General features: G+C 38.3%; 2 protein-coding genes across 2 annotated transcripts; both read right to left on the minus strand.

Annotated features, from left to right (window-relative positions):
• Positions 1–15366: 15366 nt before the first annotated feature.
• LOC107815630 (uncharacterized) lies at positions 15367–15819 on the minus strand. The gene has a single exon (XM_016641245.2). It carries the CDS (start codon positions 15817–15819, stop codon positions 15367–15369), a length of 453 nt encoding a protein of 150 aa, XP_016496731.2.
• A 2059-nt stretch (positions 15820–17878) lies between these two features.
• Positions 17879–18487, minus strand: LOC142174596 (uncharacterized). The gene has a single exon (XM_075240420.1). It carries the CDS (start codon positions 18485–18487, stop codon positions 17879–17881), a length of 609 nt encoding a protein of 202 aa, XP_075096521.1.
• Between the last annotated feature and the right edge of the window lie 1497 nt (positions 18488–19984).

Raw genomic sequence — 19984 nt, forward strand, 5'->3', positions numbered from 1 at the left:
AGGCAACACCTATATGCTACCCAAGGGTCACTCAACAAGTATTCAAGGCTTCTTTTCAATCAACCTCGAATATCGGGGGGCACCACCCTCGGAGGTTTTAGCTTTGAGAAAGATATTTTGCGCCTAAGAGGGCCTCGGCAGGAGAACTTTATAATGGGTCAACGGTCATATGAACCGTGTCCATATAGAATAATCGAGCCCCAATGGCAAAGCGTGTACGCATGTATTAACTATTTGAAGAAGCATTCTAGTTATATCAAAAAACACTTTGTATCTCATATGAGCTCTATACTTACAATCCTACGGGAAGCGGCTCAAGGGCCAAAGCACCCTGAAATACCTAGGAACTGTCATTGACAGTCAATATCTGAGTCATCGAAAATTCGGACTCATAAGACCTCAAAGAGGCACCATAAGACCTCAAAGAGGCACCCCCTCGAAATGAAGGCCAAGGCCAACTCACTCGGGGACTAACTTTTCGAACAAGTTCGAAAAGTTATCAGGAAACGAGTCCAAGTGACAAACGGGAAGGCTAAGGCCATACTAAAGACTACGGTCGCACAAAGGCTACGGCCAAAATAATGCGATTCGGAGACGTTCGACTTTCGCTATAAAACTAAAGGCCTTCAAAAATTGAAAAACCGGTTAAATCAAGCTACCCCCGGCAAAAGCAAAATATAAGGGGCCTCAATAAATTCGGCCCCCGAAAAATCTAAGGGATTCGATAAATCAGCCCTCGAACAATCCAAGGGCTTCAATAACACTAGCCTTCGAAAAACCCTTAAGAGGCATTCGATGCAAACAAAATGACTAATAAGGTTCCGACACATCGAGCCTTCAAAAAACCCAATGGGTACAAAAAATATATGCTAAGGCATAACTAAATTTCATTAAGTCTTTTAGCCGAAGTGAGGGAAAACTATATAGCCACTTTTAGAGGCCGAAACAGCCATATTTAAAGATCCTAAGGGCCAACCTAAAAGAGCCTAAGGGACAATATACAAGAGCCTAAGGGCCAGCTTAAAAAGAAATATAGGGTCTGAGACCCCGTTCTCATTTAACTCGGACCCAAAGGCCCCGAGCTCGCATTAATTTGACTTTAAGTTTAGCTCGAGGATCATCTAAAATCCTAATGGGTACGATCTTGGGAAATAAAAGCCTAAGGGCTCATTGCGAATCTAAACCAACACTCGGACTTAACATGTGAATCATCAGAAATTTTCATGAACGGAGACAAAATAAAAAATCAGCACAAATCAAGAATATAGCAAAAACTACTTCATATTCATCCGGGAAATTTATAAAGCATATTACAACTAGGGGCCCTTATACAAAAATAGAAACCTAATCTATTTTTGAGGCAACGTCCCCGGGAATGTCATCTTCATCTCCAATGGCTTTATTTTCTGGAGCCTCTTCCCCTTCGGGAGCATCTTCTTCACTTTCCTCGTCCCCGAAGCCACTCACTACATCTTCATCATCGGACGAGACAAGAAACCTAGCATTGATTTCACGTGCTTGTGCTTCGGCTATCTCCTCGGCAAGGTCGAACCCTCGAGCATAGACTTCCTCGAGAGTCTCCCTTCGGGCTCAGCACTTAGCCAATTCATTGCTCCGTTTTGCTCGGTCGGAGGCCTCCCTCAACTCAGCTTGAATGTCTGCGGCTTCTCTCCTGTATATAGAGATGGATTTATCGGCCGCAGCCTTCGTCTTCTCAGATTCGGCCTTAGCTTGTGCAGCTTTAGCCTTAGCCTATGCAGCTTCAATCCGGGGTTTAGCCAGCTCGGCCTCCAACCCCTCGATTTTTCTAGCCTGAGCTAGGCCCTTCACTCCAACATCTCGAATCTGAGCCTCAGCTGAGGCCAGTTGGGACGCAATAGCTTCTTTATCAATGGCAAGTTGATCTATGTTCTTCTTCCATTGATGACAATTAGCCCGAACCTGATCCACCTCGCCCTGGAACTTTCCAATCATGTCTAGCTTTTGCTACAGCTGAGGTGTCAAAGTATTAGCCCCCGAAGCAGGGCCAAGAAGGCCGTACTCTGTTAAAATCAAATTTACCTACTCGTCCAACTCGGACTCGCTTTTCCGAGCTTTAGCCAATGCTGATCGGAGATCCTTAAGCTCCTCTTCTTTCTAGCCACAGAGGAGCCTCAAGGCCTTTTCTTCACCTGAAACCTTCTCGAGCTCGGTCTCACATTGGCTCAACTCAGCTCTAAACTTTTCAATGGCCTAGACATGAAATAAAGACAAGTCAGTTGAAAGAGAAGAAATAAAAAATTACAATGATAAAGGGCAGGTCCTTGCCCGGGAAAAGAGACACTAGGCCTCTTCAAAAATGGAGGATGCATCATTGAAGTCATCGGCACCCTAAACTCCAACATAGCAACTCTGGAAAGGATCGTCCTCGATGACCTTACTTGGGTCGGGCATATGCAAAGTGTTGGCTTCCTCGATTTCCTCCCTAGAATAAGTTGGCAATGAAAGGGAATGACCTGTTGTCGCGGCCCCGAGCTCTTCACTTGGGGCGTTCTCCTTAACTTCGGGGGCCTCAACATTTACCCCCTCTGGTATAGTTGTTGAAGATGGAGGGACAATCTCAAGCTCCGGAGATATGGGGACCTTGCCCTTCTCTTCCCTTCGGGCATCCTCACCACAAGGTGGATTTTCTAGTTCAGAAGGCTCGACAGCCTCGATTAGCCTCCTGGTCCTATTCATCAGCGCCGATTCTTCCTCATCATTTTCCTAACCATACGGGGATTCATGGGCTGAGTCTGTGCCCGTTTGAGCGAACCTTTTTCGCAGCCTTCGAGTGGAGGTTTTCTTGTCTTGGGGGTCTTCGAGTTTCGAGACCTTTTTTTTATTATCCTTCTCGGGCTTTGGATTTAAAGGCTTGGTTGTTTCCCCGGGCAGGGCGGTCTCATCTCGGATGCATCTCCAAAGCCTGCATAGGCAAGCATGGGTAAGTAAAAGTACCACCAAATGTATGGAAAGTGTTGAAAATGTAGAAAGGCACTTACCGTGGTTCTTGGACTCCTACTGGCCCCTTGCTAAATCGCGCCACTTGCGCTCATCGTAGGAAGAAATGGCAGCTAACTTTCTAACCCAATCCTTGAGGTCGGGTACCGCTAGGGGAGCGCAGCTTTGGCTGCCAGAAGAAAGGTAAGGGTGTTATGGAACTTGAGAGAATATGAATGTATACAAGAAAGACGAACTCCACTTACGGTTAAAGTTCCACTTCTCCGAGAACCATATTTTTTCCTATGGGATGATGTCCGAAGTTCTTACTCTAATGAACTGGCTCATCCAACCCCGGTCTTTGGGTTTGTCAGTGCTGGCAAAAAAGGACTTCGTTGTTCGGCGTTGCAGCTTGATAAGCCCTCGAAATAGCTGGGGCCGATACAACCGAACCAGGTGGCTAAGGGTGAACTCCAAACCCTTGGCCTTTTTAGAAAAGTACCGCAACATGATCACGATACGCCAAAAGGAAGGGTGGATTTGACCATGAGTGACTTCGTACGTCTTGCAGAAATCGATCAACACTGGGTCGAGGGGACCCAGTGTGAAGGGGTAAGTATAAACACTCAAAAATCCCTCCTTGTGGGTAGTTATGCTTTCACCGGGCCCCGAGATTTGGATCTCGACCTCGTTTCCCCACCTACAATCTTTCTTTACTTCATCAGTAAGCTGCACTGTTATCAAGCTAATGTATCAGGATACGTGCTCACATCGGCCTTTGACATTGGGGGAGTTCTCGATACCAAAGTCCTTCTTAATGATGCAATCACCAGAGGTGATTTCCTCACGTGTTGGTGGCACCATTGTCGTGACCGGCCGAGAGGCATAGGAAGTTGATACCTTGTCCTTTTTGGGGATTGCCTTAGAAGTGTTGGCCATGGTTGTAAACGAAAGAATGCAGGTGTACGGGGATGTGGTATTTCAGGCAAAATTTTGGTGTTTTCCAGCGCTTAAAGAGGCGGAGGAAACTAATTATTGAAGAAAGTGATAAAGATGGGAAAGGATTGAAGAACGAGTAAAGTTCTTTACTTAGTGAAAACACCTCATATTTATAGAGGAGCAGCAGCGGTTTAGTGGCACTAGTAACCGACCAACGCTGGCGTGCATTCAATGTTTTTAGGGAAGTGAGCCGATGGGATGTTTCGGTCACTTCGAATGCTGGCATCACGAGGATGACATCATCGCTAAGGGCTTCGAGAATCCAAATCGTTTTATATAATTTCATTCTAAGAAACGCGGGGACTATCTGTACACGGTCAAAATCAAGAAGTCCGATTTTGAAGCCTTAAATTAAGCTGTGAGTTCGAGCCCGGGTGACTCGAGGTAGAGGTCAGACCCGATTGGAGAACATACACCTCGAGGAAGAAGATCAAAGATATGACTCGACCTATATCGAGGGCAGTACATTCTCAGGGGCAATCAAGAAAGAGCGGGAATTTCTCAGGAACACGTGGATTAGGGCATTAGTTAAAGGATAAGGTTTGTACGAAATGGTACAGATCCGTGTTAGGCCATTATACACCTGTATAAATAGAATTCTTTACTTTTATGGGGAATGTACTATATTGGGGGTTTTCCCCTCCTATATAAAGGGGACTCCAATCATTTTGTAACGCATCAGATCATTCAATGCAATAGAACATTCTTATTCTTCTCTTGTTTAACGTGCTCAGCAATTACTCTTCAGCTTTATTGCCTTTACTTTATTGTTCATACTTTATTAGTCTTACCTGACCTCGAGGTCCCTGGATAGTCGAGCTCGAGGCCTCTACTGTTTCAACAATATTGATTTGGTTTATTATTTCTTCTTACATAAGCTCAATATTACTTATATAATCACTAGTATTAGAATAAATCACGTATCTTTAAAACCAACAATATCTTAAATTGTTACTTACATTTTTCGAGGTAAACATGGTTCTAGATTAAGTGGTCCATGCAAAAATTGCCCTTCTGGAGTCGAGCTAATTGATTCCCAAGTCACAACATATTGTCAGCTTGTTGCTTAGGAGTGAAGGATCTCAATACCTGTTCTATAGTCTCTGCCTCAAGTTTCAACCTTTTTTTTGTGGGCAAAATAAGATCTCAAAAGCCAATTAGTTACTTGTAGTCTTGTATGGCTCGTTTGAATTTGGTCTTCTCTTTGTGTAAAAAAAGTTACTTTTTCGAAAATGGGCGTAAGGTTTAATAATTTTGATATTAGTTTCCCCACAATAACAAATTTAAATTGTTTCTGGTTGAAACTAGTCCAAATATCCCTACAACGTCGGTATAGAGAACTTAAACTAAAAAAAAGTAGGTCAAATACATATAAAGACACTTAAAATTGATAAAATAATCTCATTTAGACACTTGAACTTAACTTTGTTCCGATTGAACACAATACTATGTTCATAACTATATCTATTAGGCACAACTAGTTGACTTGGCACATAACATGGGGCACACAGTATTTGAGCGCGTGAATGTTATTACACGTGGATTCTAACGATTATATTTTAAAAAATAATATAAATATATACCTATTTAGACCCACCCGATTTTATATAAACCCTAATTTCATTCCCTTTCGTTTAGTTTTGCCCCAATTATTTCCAAATTAGGTCGAAAGACATCTTGTTTCTAATTCTTCTTCGTTTCTTTCCAATTCTTCTTTGTTTCTTTGTAATTCTTCTGAATTTCTTTCTAATTCTTGCCTCGTTTCTTCGTCAAAGAAGTTTTAATGACGAACTTCATCGAAGGCGCCTCCCACTGATGTTGTGTACTGTAATTGCGGTCAATTAGCAAACTTCAAGATGTCATTGACTGATCGTAACCCACAACATACGAAACAAGAGATGATTTCACTGATAAATCGAAGAGAATAAACTGAAAATACAGTGAGAATCAAAGGTAATTGATGGAATATTTCTAGGGTTTTTTCGGACCTCTAATCGCCATTCTTCAATTGGGTTTAACGGGAAGAGAGAATGTGTGTCTACTTAGTAATGAACGGGTCTTTTAATTTTATGAAAAGAGGTGCCTACTTAGAAATTTGATGTGGTGTATTAAAATAGTTGGCGTCTTTTAATTAGTTAGCTTTCTATGTCAGTTGCGCTTAAAAACACACGCTTCACTTAATATAACACCTGACCGAGTTTTGAACTAGTTGTGCCTAATAGGTATGGTTATGAACATAGTATTGTGTTCAATTGGAAAAAGTTAAATTTCAGTGTCTAAATGGGATTTTCGGGCAACTTTAAGGGTCTGTATTAGTATTTGGCCAAAAAGTACTAAATCCAAACATATTATACATCATCTATTATAGCCTTAATTATGGGGTCCGTGAACCCATGGTCCCTTCGTCAAACTAGATATTTTATGTATATATTTTCTAGAATTGGTCCAATATTATTTATTGACATCCATACTCCTTACAGGTTGAATGGTACACTTGGTTCAATACTTAATTATTTATTCAAAGAAATAATGATCAATTTCCACTTCACACTTTTTCCTCCTCCTTTCTTTTGTGGTGCACCCATGCGCTAAAATACATCTGGCTAGGAAATGGTTTACTAGCTATAGTATCTCCTGAATATGAAAATCTTTAAAGCCGAGTGATTAGGCTGTAGAATAAATCACAATTTAGATACCAAATAGTCTAGGACCAAATATTGGGCGGAACAAGTCTAACCCACATCATTAGAATATTGGCTTGACATACCAACGTACGTATATTTAGTATTTACTGACGAAAAAAAGGAGGATGGGCATGGATTTTAATTTGGCCCTTCAGAAGAATTCCTTAGCTGTTCTGGAGTGTCCAACCTCTCATTGGATACAATATGATTATTGTTAAGATATCATACACTGTTTTCATATCTAGTGATAAGTGCTTTTCTACAAAGAAAATTGAATATGCTCGGAAACACATTCAATTAATTATAATTTATTAATCTCTTAAAAAGTTTATTTTTTTTTTTGGTGAACGAAAAAATTTTATTAATCCCCTCCAGACAAAGTTACTTACAAGTTATATTTCCAATCCATAATCTATAAGCTATCCTATCTAGCTCAAAGTCAAAATTATATCGTTATTCTCTTCTCCTTGAGCATCCCTACTAGGTAAGTTTGCCCAGTTAGAAGCTAGCTCTACACTATTGCATAGTCATTGCTATTTCTCTATCTGTACAATTGATTGATCCACTCTATTTCTTTCCTATTCTTTCTGTTGGTTTCTATGAGTTGTAACCTGTATTTGCTATCCACTTTTATGCTCTTTCACATCTTTGTTGGTATGGTACTTTCTGATTCCATAGTGCTTCATTCATTGCTCCTCATATCCCATATATTATTGTTGTGATGATTGAGGTCACGAATCCTCGGCATACTCTCCCTTTTATATATCTTCCCATTTTCCACCAAATGCTCTGCATATCTGGTTGTTTCAGCTTTATTCCCAGCCAGTTGCATAGTTCATCAATGCACCTTCTGGAGAATTAGCACTCAAAGTACAGATGATGGATTGTTTCATCCTGCATTCCACATAGTAGACATGTTCTCTCCCGGCTCACTCCCATCATATATAATATGTCCCTCGTAAATAATCTCTGTCTCATAATTAACCAGCCTATAAAACAATGTTTTAGAACATTTTAATCTATTCCAAATCTATCGTGCAAATGGCCATTTAGGTGTTGCTCCTAAATGTTTATATCTTGGTATTACATTGTTAGGTTAGAATTGTGGGATAGTGTAGTGATACATGTGAGATTTAGAAAGCGAAAAATTATTGAGTACTGAAAATGAAACATGCTTATAAGTAGCTAGGTTGTATATATGGAGTATTAATTGATATAGAAGATCTACATAATCGATTCCAATTGTTTGTGGAATTAAGACTAGTTGTTATTGGAGTCCGGAATCAAAATGTGATTTTTTTTATACTCAAATTATACAAATAGGGGGTAAAAAAAATTATATTTTTATATATAGCGCCACAATACCTGGCGCTATACATTAACAGTAACGGAACCGTTAATGTATAGCGCCAGGTATTGTGGCGCTATACTGTAAAAGCTGACATGGCCAGGTATAGCGCCACAATACCTGGCGCTATACATAGCGCACTAATGTATAGCGCCATGTATTGTGGCGCTATACATAGATTTTTTATAACCCTCCGTCTTCTTCTTCGATTCCATCCATCCCCAATTTTTTTAAAACTCTTCACCACTTCTTGGTGGTCCCCCCCGATTCTGCCCGTTTTTGTAAAAAAAAAAAAAAAAATTTGGGTCCCCCGACACATAAAACTCGAAGAAAAAGGGTCCCACATTCGAGTAGAGTTTCGTGCTATTGTTGATTCATAATTCCGGAGTCAAAATTTCAATCTTTTTGCTTTGCCAAAATTCTAAATCGAGGTATTTCGATTTATTTTAAGTTGAAACATTTATAATAATGTATATTATTTGATTTGTATGTGTTCTATTTCGGTTTGTATTTTTTTTCGAAACTAGCATGTTAAATTTATCCGAATTTAATATTAGTGTTTTCTAAAAAAATATAAATTAGTAAAATAAATTTGTCTGTTAATATCCTGATTTATATATATATTTTTTTATTCCGTTTTGTATTTTATTTGCAATTAAATTTATTTGTTGTTTATGCTTAGTTTAGATTATTTTTTAGCGTAGTAAAATCCAGACCTTTTTAGCGTAGTAAAACGTAGACCCTTATAGCGTAGTAAAATTTAGAACCTTGTAGCGTAGTAATGTGTAGTATTTTAGCTTAGAATTCTTTTTGTTTAAGTATCTTATACTGGTATTTGAAAATGCAAACTTTGTACAATTAAGTTAATAATTGTATCAACACACATAATTAATAATTTGTACAATTAAGTAATTTGAAAATGTTAATTGTAAGACGGCATGTCCGTCTCATGCATGCCACCTGCCATATCAGCAGCAACATCAGCAGCAGGAGCCTTAACGCCCCCTTGCTGGGGACCACCTCCTCTCCGCCCACGACCACGTCATTCGGCACCACCTGCACGTCGGGAACCACCAGCTCGTGGGATACCACGACCTCGATGGTACTGCGTTGGGTCCATATAATCAGCCTCGTGTGCCAAACGCTGATCCGATCGTGCTCGCTGCAATGTCTGGGCAGCCACATCCATGAATCGACGACTATACTCCTGCATGGCCACAGGATCGTGGACATAACTCTGCATCTGCTGCCCCATATGATAGACGGTATGCAATCCAATCGCCTGCACAAAGTAAAAAATATAAACTACATATTTGACACTAAATTACAGGTATATAATTAATAATAACAGAAAACATACCAAGGCCTCGTGTCTCCCGGCGTATGGGACGTACCGACTGTGTGTCTGATGAACTGGGTTCCCGATAAAAAGTCGGGAAACAGTGCGGTACCATGCCATATAACGTTGAATAGGAAAGTGCTGCAGAGGTGGAGTCAAGTCCCCTCGCATGTCCCAAGTACCCAGCTACTCGTTAAGCCATGCCATAAATGTGTCGTCCGCCCTGGACCGATCATCCCTCTCATAATGTAAAGCATGCCATGCAGGCGGAGTCAGTATAGGCTGCGGCAAGCCAAACTGGCGAAATACCCGCTCGGAGGCATGATGCTCGACAATATCGAGGCATATGAGTGGGACAGAAGCCCTCCAAATATGTCGGTCGAACGTGCAATACGCTAGCAGGGTACCTATCACCTCATCGCTATACGGCGTCCAGATGAACTATCAAATAAGAACACAAAAAGTTAGTATGCGCAGCACTAAGTTAATCTATAACAGGTAAGTTTAGTTAGATATTCACCTGTGCGTCATCCAGCAGATCCAACACATCCCTGCAGAGGGGGAGATTATGATGGGCATCATACTCTCATGCAAGAGTATGACGCATAACCCACCTACAGGCTAGAGGGAGTTATGGAATTTCTACATTAGCCGGTAGCTGTGGTAGAGGTGGCTGAAACTGCAGAAATCGCTCCCAGGCCCAAACCTAACATACAAAGTTGACGTAAATTATAAGATTAACTATAACTAAGTAGAATTGTAACTAATAGACATATTATTTGAATATATTGTCACCTGTAGAAGCGGCAGAAAGCCACAAATGTCTCTTTGTGTGCCGATGCAAGCCCGGACATCTGCCTGTACAGGTATGAGATGACAACACCACTCCAGCTGTAGATGGTTGTATCCTCGAATCGGGCAATATGATGCAAAAGACGGAGGCTCACTAGGCTCCCCGAAGTGTTCGGGAACAAGACCCCTCCAAATAGAAGGAGCAACAACAGCCTCGTATATCGCTGTACATCCACCTCCGCTGACTCATCGGTGATAGTATGGTGGATCTGCACCAGGTGGTCTCTAATGGGGACCAACTGTATACGACTGGACCCAGACGCTACCTCCTCGTCCTCCGGCATGAAACCCGTGAGCATGTGCAGCATATCCCAATATGCCTGCCGCGAATAATATCTCATGGTCGCAGGCAGTAAAACTGGCAAGCCATCAGCGGACAGGCCATATAAAATCTCAGCATCCTGCAGTGTGATGGTGGCCTCGCCGATTGGCAAATGGAAAGTGTACATCTCCGGTCGCCAGCGCTCAATCAAGGCCATGATCAAAGCATAGTCGAGTTGTATCCGGCCAATCCTAATAATCCTATATAATCCCATTTTCTCCAGGTAATGGACCACGCGGGGATGTAGAACGCGAGGAGGACTCAAAAACTCCCACAATAGATCCACTCTCCTAGCCCGGAAAGTCTGCGTAAGCAACTGTCTGTCCCATATATACTCGGATCTATGTTGGGGCTGTAGGACTAATAGATCCAACGTCCGATGGCCGGGATGTATAGTCGCGTCTATGTCGTCAACTGTAAACTATCATTAAACTATCATTAATAATTATGTGTTTTTTATTATAATTTAAATTCATATTTTTTAATAACTTAATTGTACAAATTATATATATGTGTGTGTGTGTGTGTGTGTGTGTTTTTATTATAATTAAATTATTATTTTTTAATAACTTAATTGTACAAATTATATATATATATATATATATGTGTGTGTGTGTGTGTGTGTGTGTGTGTGTTTATTATAATTTAAATTATTATTTTTTTAATAACTTAATTGTACAAATTATATATATATATATATATATATATATATATTATGTGTTTTTATTATAATTTAAATTATTATTTTTTAATAACTTAATTGTACAAATTATATATATATATATATATATATATATATATATATATATATATATATATATATATATATATAATGTGTTTTTATTATAATTTAAATTCATATTTTTTAATAACCTAATTGTACAAATTATTAATTATGTGTGTTGATACAATTATTAACTTAATTGTACAAAGTTTGCATTTTCAAATACCAGTATAAGATACTTAAACAAAAAGAATTCTAAGCTAAAATACTACACATTACTACGCTACAAGGCTCTAAATTTTACTACGCTATAAGGGTCTACGTTTTACTACGCTAAAAAGGTCTGGATTTTACTACGCTAAAAAATAATCTAAACTAAGCATAAACAACAAATAAATTTAATTGCAAATAAAATACAAAACGGAATAAAAAAACATATATATAAATCAGGATATTAACAGACAAATTTATTTTACTAATTTATATTTTATTAGAAAACACTAATATTAAATTCGGATAAATTTAACATGCTAGTTTCGAAAAAAAAACACAAACCGAAATAAAACACATACAAATCAAATAATATACATTATTATAAATGTTTCAACTTAAAATAAATCGAAATACCTCGATTTAAAATTTTGGCAAAGCAAAAAGATTGAAATTTTGACTCCGGAATTGTGAATCAACAATAGCACGAAACTCTACTCGAATGTGGGACCCTTTTTCTTCGAGTTTTGTGTCGGGGGGACCCAAATTTTATTTTTATTTTTTTACAGAAACGGGCAGAATTGGGGGGACCAAGAAGTGGGGAAGAGTTTTAAAAAAATGGGGGATGGATGGAATCGAAGAAGAAGACGGAGGGGTATAAAAAATCTATGTATAGCGCCACAATACATGGCGCTATACATTAGTGCGCTATGTATAGCGCCAGGTATTGTGGCGCTATACCTGGCCATGTCAGCTTTTACAGTATAACGCCACAATACCTGGCGCTATACATTAACGGTTCCGTTACTGTTAATGTATAGCGCCAGGTATTGTGGCGCTATATATAAAAATGTACCTTTTTTTAACCACCTATTTGTGTAGTTTGAGTAAAAAAAAACACATTTTGGTTCCGGACTCGTTGTTATTGTCGTTAATTATTATTGATTGTTGTTATATATTATCGTCGTTATATAAATTATATAGTATATAGTAATAATAATAATAATAATAATAATAATAATAATAATAATAATAATAATAATAATAATAATAATAATAATAATATTATTATTATTATTATTATTATTATTATTATTATTCCTAGGCAAACCGATCTGACGTGCTAATATATTAGACTTATTGGTAGGTACATACTGCCCACTGCTTCCATGGAAGAATCACCATTGACAAGCCATTAACAAGTTTTTCGAAATTTATTTCCTATGTGCAAATTAAACTCACGTACCAAGACGCACACCACACACCATTTATTTGCAAATTAAAAAAAAGAATTGAGCAAAATGAAAGATATTAAGGCAGCTGCTAGAGTCACAACCACCATGACTAGCATATTATATATCCCTTCAAAAAGTCGTAAACTTGAAGATATTCTGATATCGGATAAAGTAGATATATCGAATGAAAAAGACTGCCAAGTTTCTACTTTATGGCTGACTCCATGGATCACTTCTAACGACATGTTCGAAAACGATTTAATTATTCACACTTAGCTTACACTGTATAGAATTTTTATATTATCAGTGTATTTTAACTTCTTTTAGTAGGTAACAATGTTATTTTCCAGGCTATTAATTCAACTTTTTATGGACAGTTACAAATAGTTATCTGATTGGTAATCGACCTAATAGTACCGTAAAAGTTCCTTTACATTGCAAGTATACAGAAGTTAGACTATGTCCAAAACTAATTAAGGTTTTGGTTTTTCTATTAATATATTTTTATTTCTGTTTTTTTTTTTTTTTGTGTGCGCGCGGGGGGTACATGGGGAAGGCGCTTTCTAGAAAGCTAAAGAGGCAGTATTTGAAGTACGAACGAGTTCTTTTGTTAGGATAGAAAAAAGGGGAAGATGGCAAAGACCAAATCAAATGGGAAAAAAGAAAGATATAAATAAACTAATTAAGGAAACTTTGAGATCAAGACTCGGAAATATAGGAGATAGTATTAGGCAGTCATATGGTTGGTTGAGGAATTTAACCACTCTGTCCAGTAATCTCTGGCCAAAATCAAAAGATAGAAAAGGATTGAGAAGTAACCAGGAAACATGTAATTGTGTCTCCCCAAATTATAAATATTATTTATTCAGTTTCAAAAATCTAAAGAATTTTCACTATCTAGATTCAAAACTTGCGCACTTGTGCTCTAAAATTTTTAAAATGCATTCTATCATTATTTTGGTATATTAAAAGTTAGTTATTTATGTATTTATAAGGATTTTGTTTTCAAAATTAATAAAAGTGACTCGGATAAGCGGAAATTGTCGAACAATTAAGACGAAATGATCCAGTAAATGTTAGGATTAAGTCTAAGCATTAACGCTCTAATTTCTTGCCTAAGAAAATCAGGAAAAAGACAACCAGGCTGGCATCTCATTGCTCAGCGACGCAAAGCAACAAGTAACTATCTTTATCCACCAACAAAGGTTGTGGTGGAGTGGTAAGTACTCCTTCATCTTTAACCAGAGGTCTCGGATTCGACTCCCTGAGTATGGAATCGCCTTTGTTAGGGAGCGATTTACCCCCTAATGTGGGACTTTCCGATACGAATTCGGATTTAGTCGGGCCTCAATATGAGTACCAGACACCAGGGTAGGAAACAAAAAAAAACTATCTTTATCTACAATATGTATTCTAGAACCGTATAAGATGTGGCATAAATTAACAGAAAACATTGATATGCTCTCGTGCTCAAAGACATAAATCATACTTCCTAGCTAATTAAGGGGTTTTCTTTTTCCTCGTATGAGTTGGGTATTAGGGAATTTGTTCACAATCGATATGCAACACCCCATGTATTGTTAGTGGTTGAACTCGAAATGGAGTTCGTAGCTGTAAAACTTATTTTAGAAAAATTCCACAATCAGAATGGGAGAAAGTTAACGCCATATAAGGGCAAGTTGAGGATTAAGCCGAGACGTTTTTGGGAGGATTACGTTAAAATCATATAAGGGCGAGTTCAGGATTCAACTGTTGAACTGTCTTGTAAGTCAAAGCTCAAGGGAACAAAACTATGAGGTCCAAAAGTGTTGAGGTGTCTCAAAGGGATAAGGTCAAAACGATACAATACTTCATCACAGTCGTTAGATTAGGCTAATTCATTACACAAACTAACAAATATATATATATATATATATATATATATATATATATATATATATATATATATATATATATATGACATATTGATGGAATATTTACATTATAATTATGGTTATTTAATATTCTTCAATTTCATTTAATGTAACGAGTTTAAGACAAAAGAAGAACACTTCTGAAACTTGTGATTTCAATATCCCATTATATTTATGTACCTACTAACTAAAAAATTTGAAGTTAAACTATTTTCTATCAAAATAGTAGTAGAAACGAGAGAAGAGCTGAGCTCGAATGAGCTCTAATGGCGGGTATGAGAGCCCTAGAGAGAGAAACTTCTGGAACCTTTCTTTGATTAAAATGAACTGAGTAGAAAAATGACACAAAAAGGAAAGTTCACTTTTTTTTATGCAATTACCCAGTTGCAATACTGGGCTAAGTCGTATTCAAAAAGGATCAGTGAGGGGGGCTAGGCCTAACCTCATAAAATACAACTTGGTGATTCCATCACCCAAAAACGAACAACAAAAGAAGAAAAGAAAAACCAGAGGAGATATATACAGAAGGAGTTATCCATCTGGGAAGAGCTTAGAATACATCTCTAGCAGACAAAAAAATTAGCTTTGTCGAATTTGGTTCTGATACTTGGCATTTGCCACTTATCCATGAGGAAATAGCTTTTAGCACATGTAGGAAGTTGTTGATATGAGTTGATAGTCATGCTATTACCCGAGGTAGAAGCCGGTTTCGCGAGACAATCTGCAACTTGGTTGCCTTCTCTGTAACAATGCTTTACTCTTACATTGGCCTGTTGTATAGTCTACAGCATGCTCTCAATCATTTGTTTGATTTTAAGATTGTTGGTGTCTCTATTTATCAACATGTTTTCAATCACCATAGAGTCGAGTTCAAGGATAAAATTAGTGTAGCCTTGTAGCTTGCACCATTTCATTCCAAACTCAGCAGCTAGAGCCTCCGCAGTATTGTTGTTATCACACTGGACATCCTTCGAGAAGGCCATAATAAGATCACCGTTGTTATTCCTTACGATGCCTCCTATACCTGCTTTGTTGTTTTCTCTGATGTAGCTACCATCGGTATTAACTTTGATATATCCATGATTTGGTGTCGACCACAAGACTTGACTCCAGCTTTGCATTGGTTTCAACTTTTCGATTCTTTGGCAGAGATCTGGCCAAGGGTGGTGGTTGTCCCAGCTTGGTTTAATCTTCGAAATGGCTCCTTTGATATTCCAGATAGCTTGATGCACCATCATGTTTGGTTGTAACTTCTTCTGATTACCATATTGGCACAATGTTCATTGTTTCCATAATTCCCAGCAAATTGTTAACGGAACTATTTGAAGGATTAAGTTATGGATCCTGTCCTTTGAGCTTGTTTCCCACCATTTCTTAAATGTGCCCACCACCGGCTCTATTTGATGTCTTATGCCCAGTGGATTGCCAATTGTGTTCCATGCTATTTTTGCTACCTCGCATCCATTGAATACATGTTCCATAGTGTCAACCTGCGACAAACAACAACAACAAGAACATCTAGAAACAATGTTAGTGCCAAATTTACCAATAATATTATCAAAAGGTAGTCGCCTTTTAAGTAACTTCCATGATAGGAAGGAGATTTTAAAAGGTATAGATTTTTGCCAAATCTTACCAATGAAGTTATTTTCCTGCTTTTTCATTCTCACTAAGTCCCAAGCCGATTTGTTATTGAAATGTCCATCTTTAGCTAAATTCCATATTGGAAAGTCATTAAGACTTATGTTTCCAATATCCACCTTAGTAACAATATCCAACATATGAGGAGGGATAGTGTCTACTAATTTGTTGGTGTCCCAGGTATCTTCATGGATGAAATTTTTAACGAAAAGCTTGTGAGATTTACCCGGGCCCTGAACTACCCTGGCCAAAGCATCTTGGCCCGTTCAGTTATCCCACCAAAAACTAGAGTTGTCTGCTTGAATTTTTCAAATGATGCTTGGTTCAGCTTTGATCCTGGCCTTCGTTAAATCTCTCCAAATGTGAGAGTCAGAGGGATAGGAACTTTGGTAACCAAGTGAGCTCTTTTGCAATATTTAGCTTTAAGGAAAGTGGCCAAAAGGGATGGTTGAGTCCTGAATCTCCACCATCTTTTCAAAGAGAGCATTTCAGTAATGTCTTCCATTTTCCTGACTCCCAAATCTCCCTCATCTTTAGGTAAGCAAAGATTATTCCAGGAGGACCAGTGATAGTTGTTTTTTCCTTCAGAAGACCCCCAGAAGAAATTGTTGAAGTGTTTTTCCATAAGCTTGATGATGTCTTTGGGAGGGTTCATAGCAGATAAAATGTAGGTAGGCAAGGATTGGAGGACATGTTTGATTAAGGTTATCTTCCCTCCGTAGGAAAGCATCTTCCCCGGCCAACCGTTGAGTCTTTTCACAATTTTGGCTAGCATGCCATCAAAGATGCTAATTTTCTTCATGCCATTGTAGATTGGACATCCGAGATAATTGAAAGCAAAGGGCTTGTCCATATAACCAGAATTTCTTCTGATTCTATTAATTCTACTAGCAGAGGTATTCAGAGCAATAACAAAGAAACTCTTGTCGTTGTTCACTCTTTGACTCGATGTTTGTTCATACCTTCTTATCCGACTCTTAGTGAGTTTTATCGAGTGCTTATCACCTCCAATGAATATTATTATGTCATTGGCATAAGCAAGGTATGTAATGATAGGACCTCTATGGTCCATGGAGAATGGGGTGAAGTTATTGTGAGTAGCAAGGTTGTTTAAGGACCTGGACAGTAACTCAGCTCCAATAATGAACAGGGAAGGAGATAGCGGGTCACCTTGTTTGAGACATTGCAAAGATGTGAAGAAGCCTTTTCTAAACCCATTAATAATGATAGAATACCACACATCACTAACAAATCTCCAAATGATATCAATCCATGCTTCTGAAAAGCCAAATTTCTCATGACAGCCATTAGAAAATTCCACGACATTCTATTGTAGGCTTTAGCCATATCCAGCTTGATAACCACATTACCCCCGTTATTGTTCTGCCTTATATTGCGGACAATTTCTTGTGCTAGTTGCACATTGTCAGTAATCATCCTGCCCTTGACGAAACCACTTTGATTAGTGAAAATTATTTTCTCAAGTATATGGTTCAGTCTTCTAGAAAGAATCTTAGAAATTATTTTGCTGGTGAAGTTGCTCAGACTAATAGGCCTGAACTCAGAGAAGTTGGTTGGGGAGTCGACTTTGGGAACTAGAATCAGACATGTATGATTATAGAATTTGGTCATGCCCTTGCCATTGAAAAAGTTCTACACAAAGTCTACAATATCATTCTTAATGATATTCAAGCATTTTTTATAGAAGGTGCCATTAAAACCATCCGGTCCCGCTGCACTTGAAGCATTCATACTAAACACGGCATCCCTGATCTTATCCTCGTCAGGTATTGCATTGAGCAGATTATTATCTTCCTTAGTGATACAGTTAGGAATACAGTTGAGGACCTCATGATTATTGAATTGATGTTGGAGGTTAAGCAAATGCTTGAAGTGATGCACAACCACCTTTGAAATATTTTCATCCCCTTGGACCCATGAGCCATTATGATCCTTGATCGTGTGAAAATGGAGCCTACATCTCCTGTTTCTAATTAAACTATGGAAGTATTTAGTGTTGATATCCCCTTCTTCATACCATTTCTGCTGCGCTTTCTGTATAAGGATGGCATCTTGCATACCTAGCCACTTGATGCATTTTGCCTGCCCTTTATTGAGCTCCTCTCTGGATTGATCTGTGTTGTTAAGAGTGTCAATCTCTTCCAAGTTTACCATTTTTGCTTCCCATATGTTAACTTGTTCAAAAATATTTCCAATCTTCTCTTTCGACCATCTAGTGAGACTCTTACTAAGAAGTTTCATTTTTTTTGCAGCCTCCACATGGGATTTCCAGGAACTTGAGTTCTCCAAACATCTTCTACCGGGTTCATAAATGATGGTTGCTCAGCCCAGAAATCTAAGAATCTAAAGTATTTGATGCCAGCTTGAGGATCTTTTTGACATTTGATGAGTAGAGGCTTAAGATCTGATCCAGTTCTACCAAGGTGCTTGACCATATTAATCTGGAAAATTTGGGTCCATAGGTCGTTAACAAAGACTCTGCCGAGTCTCTTCCAAATCCTTTTTCTAGCACTCCAGTTGTTGCACCACGTGAATTTAGGGCCTACAAACCCCAAATCCACCACCTAGCAATTGTCCATACAGCTACTAAACTCAAAGCTTCTGTGCATTCTGTGAGGATTGCCCCTTTTTTTTATCTGGGTCTAGTATTACATTGAAGTCACCCCTAATGCACCAAGGACCTTTGATGTGAGTGTGGATGTCTTCCAAACTACTCCAAATCTCTCTCATTTCATTCTCAGTACATTTGGCATATACTGCAGTGACATATAGATCACAATTAGCGGGGGTGTATTGCATCTTCATGGTAAGCTGCTGCTCCTTATTGTCGACCACACTAGTTTGGTAGTTCCCTGACCAAAGGAACCAAATCTTACCATTTGTGTTGGCCATACTGTGTTGAAAGCCAAGGAATTTCATATATTTGTCAATTTTACTAATGCTAATGAAAGATTAAAAATTGCCACTAGCTCTACTTTGTACATTTTGATGAGTTTTTTAAGTCTGGGAATGACTTTTTTTGATTTCACACCTCTAATATTCCAAAAGATGGAATTAATCATGAAGTCGAGGGAAGATTAGTTTGTACTCCCTTCCACATTGGAAGAGTTCTGCTTCTCTTTAGTTTTCTTTCCCATCTTTTTGCTTCTGTTTCTGTTTTTGCTCTTTTGGACCAGTGAGAATCCCTCATTATCTTCTTGGTTGCTTTGGGCATTTTGTATTTGGTCTTCAGAAATCCTCACTGTAACTTTATTTATGAATTCACCTCTATCTGTTGATTAGTTTTCTTCATAGAGTAAGGTTTATTTGTCAATGACTATGGAGATTCTAGGTCTAGTTGAACCACCATATTAATCCCCGGCATTGCTTTGATCTCTAAAGGTATGCTGACTGATCCCTTATTAGTTGTGAGATATTTGATTAGGTCATGTTGAGCTTGTTCAATGTTGGTATGTTGACTGCTCCCTTCCTTTTCTTGAGCCATATGAATTTGAATGTTAGAGGATTCTTGCACCACCTGTTTTGACCCTTCAAAATTTTTGTTTGTTGGAATGGATTTACTACACTCTTTGGAGTTATTGCTAGAGTCAGTGTCTCTGTTATCATCATTGTTTCCTATATCAAGGTCCACACCAGCATCACTGCTTTCATCTTTTTTTTCATGTTCTTGTTGTTGTCGATTGGCTTGATCCACCTTGCCTTTGTTAAACCTTTTATTGCCGCTGACTTGACACCATA

Source organism: Nicotiana tabacum, chromosome 20 (genome assembly GCF_000715075.1).
Source record: "Nicotiana tabacum cultivar K326 chromosome 20, ASM71507v2, whole genome shotgun sequence".
Lineage (NCBI taxonomy): Eukaryota > Viridiplantae > Streptophyta > Magnoliopsida > Solanales > Solanaceae > Nicotiana > Nicotiana tabacum.

Excerpts from the sequence above, each read along its gene's own strand:
- LOC107815630 (XM_016641245.2), bottom strand. The coding sequence starts at position 15,819 with ATGGTGCATCAAGCTATCTGGAATATCAAAGGAGCCATTTCGAAGATT.
- LOC142174596 (XM_075240420.1), bottom strand. The coding sequence starts at position 18,487 with ATGAAACTTCTTAGTAAGAGTCTCACTAGATGGTCGAAAGAGAAGATT.